Raw genomic sequence first — 13,531 nt, 5'->3', positions numbered from 1 at the left:
CTCTTACATTTTGTTTACCTCTAAATAGCGACAAAATGCCCCGTAGTCAATGCGACCTCCGTAACCAGCTGACCCTTGGGACACTCGCAGTTATATGGCCGATAGGTTGTGTTGTATAGCGCTATCAACATTGTAAAACTGTCTATGAAAAAGAAACATATATTTTACACATCGTTCGCGACCACCGTTCCTTCACTGGGGTTCGATATACAGTGGTATTACATTAAACATCGATTACTCTAGGGTCGATTACCCTAGGGTATTCTGTACCTATAAATATGGTGATATCTTTGTAGAAAGTTATCTTGCTCAAAATGGTGTATGATGCACAGAAATGTTGTTTTATATCGAATGAGACTGACGGGGAGACAATACAGGAAGGTATTCCAACCGTAGTACAGTTCTCTTCCCGGGTACCAGGATATCACCTTCCACACGAATATCGTAACAAAATTTATAAGGAATGTTTGTGAATGCCTGAACAGGTCATGTGACCGGCTGTAACGTTGTTACAAGGCTGGCCCGCCCATCCGTAGAAATTTAAACCCGGAAGGCTATTCAATTGCGCCGTCTACGAGAATGGAGCCACGAAGTTTTCTGAAATTGATGAAAATATTACTGACAATCACATATCGAGGTAAGTTTTATCGTAATATCCATCAGATAAATAATTAATGTATTGTTTACAGTGTTCTGGTTGGTCATCTTCCCCCTTAAGACTTGAAGAGTGTATCTTGGTGTTCAAACCTTAAATTCATTTCAAAATAAAACATACTACGGACAGGTTTTATATGTCATGTTGAACAAACTGTTGAACTGACTTTCTTGTCTCATTCGAACACAGATCTATAGCAAACAAACTACCTCAGGATATATATACGTGTGTACGTTTTGTAACATGCCAATAAAGATGTGAACTAAACACTTCCTTTTTGATAAATGTATTTATATATGTCACTTGAATTTAATCGAACTTTTACATTTTCTGTAAATTAAATTTTTGTAAGTGTAGAACGTGGTCATGATGTTGTAACTGTTTTTATACAGTTGTGGTAATGGAGGGTACCCGGATGTTGACACACTTGCTGGCGTTGTGTAAAATGACCTCCATATTTGTCCGTAACATAACCTGACCGCACAGAACTGTTGTAGGTATTAGGTAACTTCCACGCATTCCGCTTGGAATCGTCCGTCCGTGACGTATGAAATTGTTTAACATTTACTTTCCGAGTCATTAAAACTGAAAGGTAACACAGAGGTTAACACGATGTAACGCGGGATTTTTGATACTGTGCTGGTAATACATCGATAAAACACAATGTAACCCAGAATTGTTCATACTGTGCTGGTAATGTATGCTATAAAACACTATGTAACACGAAAGCTTGTAAATTGTCCATACTTCTCTGGTAATGTATACGATAAAACACGATGTAACCCGGAATTGTTCAAACACGATGTAACCCGAAAGCTTGTAACTTTTTCGTACTGATCTGGTAATGCATACCATAAAACACGATCAAACCCGAAAATATGCGTACACTGCTATACACAAGATAACATTTGTGATGAGATGTATATGAATTCAACCCAATTCTTTATCGTATTAAGTCATGATTCTCATTAGAAGACTTGTAGTTTATGGGTACTGTTGTATGATGAAATACGATGTGCTTTCCGTTAACCAAAATACTCGATACTTTGTATATTAACATGAGGTGAAAGGTCGATTTGTTTCGGGTTTTTTTTTTACATTTGCTTACTGTTTTCATTAGTACGTCTGATTATATTACTACTAGGTATAAAAAAAACCTGGGAAGTCAAAATTGACTATTCATGATAATTATGTTTAATTCCTTCCTTATAAGGCATGTATACCCGTAATTATATGATCTAGGTGTTTACATTGATTACGTTCTCCGTGTAACATTTGTAAATAGCCTGAAGTCACCTTAAGTTGGATTTTCATCACATCCCTCTTAATTGCAAGGAAAATTCGAGCATGGATGACTAATACATCGGTTGTATTGTTGTGTTGAATAAGATAAACAGCTGAACATGCTGATCAATATTATTACCTAGTGCGCTATAGACGTAGTAATGTGTGCCCAATAGATGGATGGTTCGTAATTAAATTAAAACATTGATTGTTTTAATGGGTTTTAATGAAGCTAGATTCTGTACCCTATATATCCAGTCATGTGATCGATACAACCGACTCAATCGGTAATCTTTCCTTCGGAGCCCTAACATTTAAGGGCTTTTAGAGTGTCAAGACCCAGGGGTACTTCAACCCACAGTCTTTCCCACAGCGATGAAATTCTCAACTCAAAGACAATGGGCGTGGTCATAGTAAACATAGGAAGACAATGGGCGTGGTCAGGGTTAACAAAAGAAGACAATGGGCGTGGTCAAGTTTGACATAGGAAGACAAAGACTTTTTGTTTGTTTCGTGTTATTGAAATATATCTTTATTTTTGTTTATTTTCTGTGTGATATGCAAAATGTTTTTATTCCCAGCAAAATGTTTCTAAGATTCTAAAGTGTGTACACGTCATGATTTAAAAAAATGGTTCCAGAAGAAAACGATCAGTTATTACTCTCAAATTTTAACTGTTAATGAAATAAGACGGAATTTAATATATGTAAATATAATGTACATATGGAACTATATTTCGTCGCGGAATCATTTATTGTAACCACGTCACTCCCGACTTTAGAAACTGGAGTAGATAATCAGCCTCTACAACCACGCCAAACTAAACTCCACAAAGCCTTCAAACGTTAATGTCGTATTGCCCATGGTTTGTATGGATAGAGGTCATGAACTTGAGAGTAAACTCTGACCTCTTAAACTACCATTTTGTTCTGGGGTTTATTACCAAATTAACCTTCCTTTATGGGAAGGACGTACAGCTTTGATAGACTAATGGTCCCGCTATTTGATTTCTTACACCGGAAGGTGGGACGTATAATGTTGTACGTTTATGTAGCAGGTAGTTTTGTCTAATCGTCCTCGCTAACAGGTAATAGGTATGTGCAATTTCTTACACAGGAAAGCAAAATGTTAAGTACATGTAGATAATTTTAGCGTATTGTAGTCACGGGAAAGTCTATTCCAACCGTACACCTGTTTTATTTGTTTAGGTCCACAATAAAAATACTTAATCACAAATACGACTAACAAACAAGTCACTGACCTAGTTACTTAGATTGGCCCCAATCTCTAGAATATTTAAACTAGGAATAAAAATCTTTCTCTTGGATATATCTGACTCCTAAGTTCCACAGGAATGGAAGATAAACTTGAGAAAAGGGTTGGGATGGGAACATGCAATGGAATTTTCGTGAGTATGCGTGTGCGCGCGCGGTCCTATCATGAAATAATTCTTTTAGGGCAAACTTCATTTATCTTATCATTTTACGTGCGATACAGCGAGGTTTTATAATTCTAAAAATGGTGTACTTTTAGTAGGGCAAAGAATGAGCGCCCTAAGAGGAATATATATTGTTAGTGGTGACAAAATAATTTTACAAGTCATAATACATATAGTCTTTTCTTCAGAATATTCACTCGTCTCTGTGTCAAATTAAAAACTCCTTTTCGTGAAGAGCAAGACTTTAAACTTTTTTGTCGAAGTTAACACAGTATGTAATACTAAACGACCAAACCTTTACTACAGTTTCAGTTACATCTGATTTCTCCAGGGTTCCGTCTTTGGGCCTATCCTGTTTCTTATTTACATTTATGATCCCTCAAAACACACGCGGTGTTGTCTCCTTGCCGGTGACAGTATGATTCAAACTGTAAATAAAAACTAAATAAAAGAGACGAGGATGTTAATAAAACTTCAGTCATATCTGACCACAGCTGATTAATTACAAATACAAGCGTACATGCATAGTTACTGAGTTTCAGTGATATCAGGTGGAAATGTCAACCTGTACGGACAATTAAATCGATAAATAGGACGAATATAACTAAATATTGCATTTCGGTGTCAAAATTTGGAACCGAATTTAGTAGAATAAAAACAAACACCATGGTCACTACATTATAATCTGGGCCCTAGTCATTACTTTATTATCTGGGCCCTGATCAATACATTATTATCCAGGCTCTGGTCACTACATTATTATCCAGGCCCTTATCACTACATTATTATCCAGGCCTTGGTCACTACATTATTATCCGGGCCCTGGTCACTACATTATTATCCGGGCCTTCGTCACTACATTATCATCCGTTCCCTGGTCACTACATTATTATCCGGGCCTGGGTCACTACATCATTATTCGAGCCTTGGTCACTATATTATTATCCGAGCCTTGGTCACTACATTATTATCCGTTCCCTGGTCACTACATCATTATCCGGGCCCTTGTCACTACATTATTATCCGTTCCCTGGTCACTACATTATTATCCCGACCCTAGTCACTACATTATAATCCGGGCCCTGGTCCCTACATTATTATCCGTTCCCTAGTCACTACATTATTATCCGGGCCCTTGTCACTACATTATTATCCGAGCCCTGGTCACTACATTATTATCCGTTCCCTGGTCACTACATTATTATCCGTTCCCTGGTCACTACATTATTATCCGAGCCCTGGTCACTACATTATCATCCGTTCCCTAGTCACTACATTATTATCCGGACCCTTGTCACTACATTATTATCCGGGCTCTGATCACTACATTATCATCCGGGTCCTGGTCACTACATTAGTATCCGGTTAATCAATCTCTGTATTAACCACTTGTCTCTGTTTTATATTCAGCTGGAGCCTTTGTAAATGACTGTAAGCTGCTTGGAGATATTGAGGGTTACCCTTGTAAGTAATTGTCTTCTTTTTTCTATTAATGCTTAACATTGACTGCTTTTACTATGCATACGATTTTTGAGCGTCCACAACACAACAAAGCCTCGTTCTCAAAGCAAGTAGACTAGGTGGATATTTATTAATCTACGGCTCATCAGCATGAACTATCTGATTCTGCTATTTTTTTAAACTAAAGCTGACATCTTTGATAATGTTCAGATGTCATGTCTCGTGTTGGTGTAACTGTATGATAACAGGCTATGTATGTTTGTCATTAATTTATTTTACTCAATTGAAGACATCTCGGGTTTCAGCGAGCAAAATATGCGCTGGAGGAATGAGTCTTGGACGAAGTGTCCTTATAGATATGTATGACACCAACGATGTCGGTCTGAGCACGTGCAGTTGCACCGCTTTAATAATTTCTCCCTCGGGAACAACATCTTTGTCACTCTCAAGTTTCCGAGATCTTGGCCCGAATTCTGGCTGTAAATCATCTCTAGAAATTCAGAGGGGAACAGGAGAGAAGATCGTCGGTCAGTGTAATTATGTAACCGGCAGTTTAACTGTACAAGACGGTGACGTCATCACGGTCATCCTGAACAGGCAGCAACAGAGTGAATCGAGATATTGTTTATCATTAACACTAGGTAAGTTGAGAAATTGTTATATACCTGGAAATCTTCATCATCTAAGGACAATTTTTGTTTGTGTATTTTGGTGGTGAATAAGCTGATCCTTGTATTTCCATATCATATTTTCCAGATTTGCTTTCTTGTTTCAGACAATTTATCATCGACAATCAACGCTACATGTTCAAATGATATAGCAGCCACGCCACCACCTACAACAACTCAATCTACCACACCTGCACCTACAACTCAATCAACCACACCTGCACCTACAACTCAATCTACCACGACTAAACCTGCAACAACTCAATCTACCATGCCTAAACCTACAACAACTCAATCAACCACACCTGCACCTACAACAACTCAATCTACCACGCCTGCACCTACAACAACTCAATCTACCACACCTAAACCCACAACTCAATCAACCACACCTGCACCTGCAACAACTCAATCTACCACACCACCACCTACAACAACTCAATCTACTACGCCACCACCTACAACAACTCAATCTACTACGCCACCACTTACAACAACTCAATCTACCACGCCTAAACCTACAACTCAATCTACCACGCCTAAACCTACAACTCAATCTACCACGCCTAAACCTACAACTCAATCTACCACGCCTAAACCTACAACTCAATCTACCACGCCTAAACCTACAACTCAATCTACCACGCCTAAACCTACAACTCAATCTACCACGCCTAAACCCACAACTCAATCTACCACAACTAAACCTACAACAACTCAATCTACCACGCCTATACCTACAACAACTCAATCTAACACACAAACGTCTACCACACCACAGCCTTTAAATAATACAGTGCCTGCCTCGTCGCCTTTTTCTACTTCCGGTACGAAGTCAGATGGAAACAACGAGGAAGGGATTGATACCAGCCACGACACCCGTAAGTTTCGAACCGACAGTTGTACAGTGACGTGACAAAAGTATCGCAACAAACATGGCCAACGTCATTCACAATTGCAAAACAAAGTTGAAATTTCAAACAATATTTTTCATATCAAAAATGTATAATACTTACCAAACTTTTAATATTTTGTTATATAACCTTTCTGGGTGATGACACTGCGAATCCATCTGGGAATTGATGCATATAAACATGTTATGTAGACCTGAGGTAGACGTCGCCAGATATCTTTCACTGCTGTGATAAGTTGATCCCTGTTTGCAATGTCATCCGATTTTTTTTTATTCGGTTTAATTTTATACATCTCTACACATTTTCAGTAATGTTTATATCTGGGGATTTGAAGGCCAATCCATACTTGGTATACAATTTGCTGTTTTCCAGGCATTGGTCACACTAGAACGATGAGGGGTCGCATTATCATCCTGATCAATCCAATCATCATTGCCAAATTCTTTTGCAACAACAGGCCACAAGTTTTCGTCCAGTAAATCTATATACATTTGTGAATTTATATTTCCATCAACCAAAGTACCAACACCATTATATGAAATACATCCCCAAAACATTACACTCATCCAGTGGGGCGCTTTCAATATATTTAAACACTCCGGGTTCCACGTTTCTGTTGATTTTCTCCATACATGTAAAATATTTTTCTTACTAATAACAACTTGTGTTTCGTCCGTAAACAGAACTTTTTGCCACCTGTGCTCAGTCCACGCTAGTTTTCCTCTACACCGCTGAACTCGTCTTTGACGGTTGACCTCTGAAATTGTGATGGACTTTCGAATTCGGCGGGGTTTTTTTTATACCTTCCCGGTGTAAAATGCTATGAACAGTTCTTGTATAGACAGGACGAGGAATTTAAAGTGTTTGTAATATCTGAAAGTCCGTCTCACCTTTTTTCTAACATGCCGATATAATCTGCGAAAACCACGGTCACTCAAAAGTTTTGGTCTACCACTTCGATGGCGAATTTCTACATCTCCGTTGTTTCAATTTTCTTTAAAATTCGTCCGACTCGTTCATTGGCACTTCCAGCCATCGTCTGCTACTTCCGCGTCTAATGTAAATACAACATGACGTCACAAAATTCCGGTGTCAAGTAAAAATATACCCCCTTAAATTTGTTCTTGACGAGTTTCATGCCGAAGGTCAAATTGTTTCTGTCCAAAAATCGCAAATGAAATGTACCAATCTATTTTTTGCAGAAAATCGGTCATGTTTGTTGCAATACTTTTGTGGCGTCACTTTACATTGTGTGCAGCGTATCTCGCGTCGGTTATTTTCCTCAGAACTAGATAATCTGTGTTTTATTGACATAATTTCCAAAATTATGTTTAAGTGTTTACTTTTTCAACATCCAGCAATTTAAATGTTCACCCATTTTTGCTTTTTTTAACAAAGAACTTATAAGAACTGTTTGTAAGCATCTTCTTTTGTTTATAGGTTACCATAGTTATGTCTCCGGAAACATCAAAGGAAAGATGACCTGTCTGTGTGTGAACATCTTCTTTTTTATACAATCGTCATGTATTTTATGTCCTATATAATTATTATCGACATTGTAATATATGAGATATATCCTTTTCAGTAAACATCATCATCCCGACGATAGTAGGGGCATTCGTACTCTTTGTTCTGGTGCTTGTCATCGTAGTACATTGTCGGAGGTAAGATCAGAAGTCATCACTTCTTCTTTAGAACTATGAGTCGTCGATGTTAAGTATTAGGACTCTTCTCCAGATTACACACGTTACCATATCCTTTAAAGCAAGTATTTCTCAAACGACATAGTAGAAGATAGTGAATGAATTTCAACTTATTTTTACAATTAATTTGAAAAAAAAATAATAATAATATCAATTGAGCACCAGTCCTAAAACAGTCACTGAAAGTTTTTTCTGTGTTCTTTTTGTTTTATATAGAACAAATGAAGGCGTGCGTATTTACTAATTAAGGATGAATGTTTTAATGTTAACTCTAGCTGTATCATTCTTATATACTAATATATATTTGACTAGGAAGCAGGGTTGTCCAGTTTTCCCCACCGATAACAATTTAATTTTCCAGATGTATCTCTGTGGTGAAATGTACTCTTTCTAAGGTGGAGGAGGGAGTTTCGTAACCAATATATTTGTACCAAACTTTTCTTCCATTTCAGTAATAGGAGATCCACTTCCTTGTCACCTAAATCCTTCTCTAACCCAGAATACAATCGTTTTACACCACCAAAGTTACCGTTCACCCATGCCAGTCACAACAGCGACAAGGAGGATATGAAGGAGATTATTACTTACGACCAGTCTAGCTTGGAGGACCAGTCGTACTCGGCTGAAAACACCCGATTGGACTCTGTACCTTATCACACCAATACATGTGATAACCCTCTGTTTGACAACACAACAAATTCAGATATCAGTTTTTCAGAAAGCAGCGCATCGGCTGTGCTCGGCGACAAACGTTCAACCGGAAGTAGTCTTCAATCTAACGAAGCAGATACCACAACATCCGGCCAGGAAGCTCCTTGTTATGCAGTTGTAAACAAACAGCGAGGAAACAAAATGACCTATGTACAGATTTAATGTTTGAGATAATGTTAAAATAATAAAATGTATATATAGTAAACCGAATACAGTCAGTGATATATTATGTATACAATGAGTACATCGAGTATAGTTGAGTTAAAAGTATCCAGTAAGACTAATAGCCTTTCAATTAGTAGGAGAGATTCAGTGTATAGCGAGTTTTTGGATGGCCTTAGGATGGTATATAGTTCAAGTGACGATATAGTGTTCCTAACGGTTACAGCTTCTAAATATATTTCGTCGCATTATCAATATTAAGTGAACATATTGACATACTGAAAGCAAAGATAAATTCGACGGATTAGGCAAAGAGATATATACAGGCTAACAAATCTGATTTTATTTCTTATAATTGATTTAATTGGATTTCAAGAGCCTGACACACACACACACACACACACACACACACACACACACACACACACAGTGAGAGAGAGAGAGAGAGAGAGAGAGAGAGAGAGAGAGAGAGAGATGGCGGCTTTTTACTTCCTTTAGCGATAGTGACGTAAAGAACCAATGTTGGTTGATATGTAGTGTTTCCTGGCTGGTCAGGTGTAATAACATTCCTATTGTATGAGGATGTGTACAGTAGGACAAGTACCGACAAAATGAAACCGATTTTATATGGGAAATTTGTGAAAACACGTTCTAACGTGACAGGTGGATTTAGTAGGCGATTAGGTAATTGGACGAAGGACGATACATGTAAGCTGTCACATGTCAGCTCGGGTTTTTGACAAAATATAGGTGTTTATGTCCTCTCAGTAACACGTGGTCACGTTCTCATACCGGTTGAATCCGTCACCAGCAATCTGTAGGCGTGCTGTCTCTTATAGGTATGAATGTTCCATATAAATGGTAGTCTCTTATAAAAACAACCGAAGCATGATAGGAAATGAGACAATGGGACTGTCCGTCCATCCATCCATCCATCCATTCATTCATTCATCCATCCATCCATCCATTCATCCATCAGATTTCTCTGTTATTAGTATGTCATTCATTCTGTAATTCATTTATTCAATTCGTAATTTATATATTCATTCTTCAACTCATTCATGCTTTCATTCTTAAAAAATAGTATTTAAATATATTAATTGACTTTGCAGTGAGCAGCATCTAAATGCAAATACAAATTATTCATTCATCCAGATATTATGAGTGTCGACTTCCTGGACCGTGTTCCAATCAGCACACAATATCAAGGAACTATTGTTGAAGACTTGTAAGATGGACAGGAAGTTTTCACAGAATATTGGAGAATCTTGATTTGGCCCATATATATCTGCTAATGATAATCTGTAATTGTTTTATCAAGTACAATCATCCTTCAGTTGTTATCTATACTGCTGCCATGTATTACATACTCGGATGTATTTCTCAGAAATATAGCTACCCCTGCTGATCTTGAAGTCTGATTACTAAAAATATATATCTTTTTTTTAAATTATTTTTTTTTACCAAAAATATATTGATATCTTCATTCCCTTTCCCACATTCTTTTCTATATTGCCTAAACAATGTGTTTCTTTCAAACATATGATTATCAAATGTTTCTGTTTTGTCCCACATTTCTTCTCTTATTCCTGTCCGAGTTCAGTCCCCTTACATTTCTAGACATTATCTTAATACTACTCACAGCCACGTAAGTGGTGCACCCAGTGTTCAGCTAGCCAACCACAGAGAAACTGCTCCCACAATCTGCCTCATATGTTGTAAAATGTTGGAAAAAAGCTATGTAATTAGGCAAATATAACAGAAATGTCTGTTTCAAAACAATCACACTACATTCATTCCCAAACACATTTAAGAGGTGTGGTTGGCCTAGCATGGTTACTATGACTACACAACATGCTCTGATTTGTCATCAAATTAAGTTTAGTTTATGCATATAGAAGTGAACAATAACAATAAAAACATAAAAAAAAAACAAACAAACAAGCAAAACCTAAAAATAAAAATTGTAAATCATTTGTTCAATCCATATCTTGTAAATATCAATCCATCTGTAAGGACATACCTATAGTGATACCTTAAAATGTCAGACTGGTTAGATATACTCACATTTCAAATTAGGCAGGACACCACTGTTTATAATTTAGCTAGAATATCAGAATAATGCATAGGAATATTCAGATGTCATATTAACCAGATTATCAAGATACTTCAACATCAACCAAGCAACGATATCAGAATATCTAAATATTGATAAGGCACAAGATATAGCGAAATAAGACATGTAAAATATCAGAATACATAGGTTTTCAAATAGACATCTAGGGTATCAAAACCTTACTTACCTGTCTATACATGGGAGACGCGTCTATTCGCAAAAGTATCGCCACCTTTTACTACTTCCTGTGTAAGAAAGTTATTTATATATATGAAATGTTATTGCTATTATTTTTTTTATGAAAAATCTGAGTGAATCAATTATGAATACAAGGTTTATTTTTTGTCTTCCTGGCACAAAGCAACCTAACCTAACCTCAGCGAAAATAAAATCCCATACAGGTACGGAAGGCAACTACTCTGAAATGATAGACCGGAACGTGATAGTTTCTACGTTCAAAGGTGACATTTTGCTCAGTTAATCAAATTAGCATATCTATTTTGGGTTAACAGTAAGTAAACATTAGATGATTCAGTGACGTCATTCCAAGTTTTAGTGTGATGTGTTTTACTGTTCCGAGTTGATACTTACCGTTCCCGACAGCTTATATTGAAGCCAACACCTAGTTCACAGGGACCGGGACACCTGGTGGTTCAGATGCTGGGAAGTGGAGATACACCCTGTCAGGTGTTGAAACTTGATCTTAATAAGGATATGGTCTCATAGGCAAATTTGTTTGGTAAATATCTTAATCTGTTGATAAATATGGGTTTATACCAGCTTTGCAACGTGTGAAAAAGAAGATGGTCACGAAGGTGAGATGACAGCCAAAGACCAACGGCAAATGAAAGCTGATTTCCATTAAATATATTTGTATATTTTACCTGCTGGGTTTTATCTAGTATACAACCAATTAATTCAAAAGATTTGGAGAAATGATCACGTGATATGCTAACTGATAAGTATATATAAAGTGATACAGGTATCTGTGCCTTACAGGAACCGGGCACTTTTCCGAATACCAGAAAATGTCGAACGCCGACGGTAGCCTTGACATCGACATGTTCTTGGTTCGATTGAACAAGAGCATACCGGAACCGGTCGCAAAATGGATGACATTTGTACTTCCGGTGCTGTCTTTAATTTCTCTGATGAGCACAATTGTCATGGTTATTATATTTCGGCGCCAAAAGAATTACACGGGACTGCAGAGGATTGTGTCTTGTATCTTGGTCCTGACAACGCTTTGTCTTGCTGTCCGTATCCCATTAAGTATAATACTTTTAGGAAACGATGGTCTCTACACTGATTACCTGGAATACAAATGGTGCGAGGTATTCACCCGACTAAACGTTGATACCCCGACAGTCATAAACATTATCAATGCCTTACTCAAGGTTGGTCTTGCTGTACAAGGACTTATCATGATGTTCGCTCCGAAAAAAGCCAAAGTGCTGATGACCTCCCGTAAAACTATATGGTTCTGTTTTTTTACCTGTATTGTGGGCGTTTGTGTGTATATACCAGCCATGTACCTAATTACATTTCTGCCTGTTCCGTGGACTTCTAAATATCGGCCGGATACCGAACGAGAGTGTTGTGTACCTTTCCCAGGCGACCACGTAATAAACATCGAGTTTTATCAGAGGGATGCTTACCTTGGTATTCTGTGTGTTGCACATGCGTTTCCTATTGCAACCATGCTGTCTGTAGGCGTTATTCTAACTGTCCGCCTGTACATGTTGAAGCGGACGAGTCAGACAGACGACGCCGTGGAACAGAAAGAACACATTCGCGCTATATCCTTGTGTATGTTTGTTTTCCCAGGTCTGGACTTGCCAACAGCTATCCAAATCCTACTGATCACCCTAACCTACGGTCTCGTGGACATCGGCGTGGACATCAACACAACCCAGGATATTGTTAGCTACTTCGGATTAGTTGAAACGATCTGTTCTGCGTTTGTTCCTGTCATTACTCTTTTCATCTTCTGCTTGTGTGACACCCGGATCAGAACCACGTTTATGCAGCTCCTCCGACGACGAAATACTTGACAATACTTTAGTATTCACATGTTTTGCAGTGAACATTTTTCAGATCTCGAGATTGGACAGTCTGCAAGGATAATCTAGACGTCCGTGCATAACAATGGTAATATTCGGACAATCTGCCATGATATTTGCACAGCTGTGTAATACAACTTCATGCCGTAAAGGCAACTACTATTGAATGTTAAGGTATATATTGTTGACTGTAAAGGTAGATATCACTGATTGTGTATATTGTATACTGGCTAACATATATGACACCTTTGTATGAACCGTGTAAACTGTGTATATAGTATACTGGCTAACATATATGACATCTTTGTATGAACCGTGTAAACTGTGTATATAGTATACTGGCTAACATATATGAC

At 37.7% G+C, this 13,531-nt stretch overlaps 2 protein-coding genes across 2 annotated transcripts; both read left to right on the top strand.

The window, feature by feature from the left end:
• The first annotated feature begins 579 nt into the window (after nt 1-579).
• Nucleotides 580-9,044, top strand: LOC132551517 (mucin-2-like). Its single transcript, XM_060215669.1, has 6 exons — nt 580-637; nt 4,788-4,841; nt 5,144-5,479; nt 5,614-6,387; nt 8,006-8,084; nt 8,576-9,044. The coding sequence occupies exons 1-6, from the start codon at nt 580-582 to the stop codon at nt 8,994-8,996; spliced, it is 1,722 nt and encodes a 573-aa protein (XP_060071652.1). The 3' UTR covers nt 8,997-9,044.
• A 3,096-nt stretch (nt 9,045-12,140) lies between these two features.
• On the top strand, nt 12,141-13,166 carry LOC132551525 (uncharacterized). The gene has a single exon (XM_060215677.1). The coding sequence runs from the start codon at nt 12,141-12,143 to the stop codon at nt 13,164-13,166; it is 1,026 nt and encodes a 341-aa protein (XP_060071660.1).
• Nucleotides 13,167-13,531: the final 365 nt, after the last annotated feature.

Source organism: Ylistrum balloti, unplaced genomic scaffold, assembly GCF_031769215.1.
Source record: "Ylistrum balloti isolate Yb309-2 unplaced genomic scaffold, AGI_CSIRO_Ybal_v1 Utg370204, whole genome shotgun sequence".
Classification (NCBI taxonomy): Eukaryota; Metazoa; Mollusca; class Bivalvia; order Pectinida; family Pectinidae; genus Ylistrum; species Ylistrum balloti.
The sequence above is the reverse complement of the archived record's forward strand: the minus strand, read 5'-3'. Positions and strand labels throughout refer to the sequence as shown.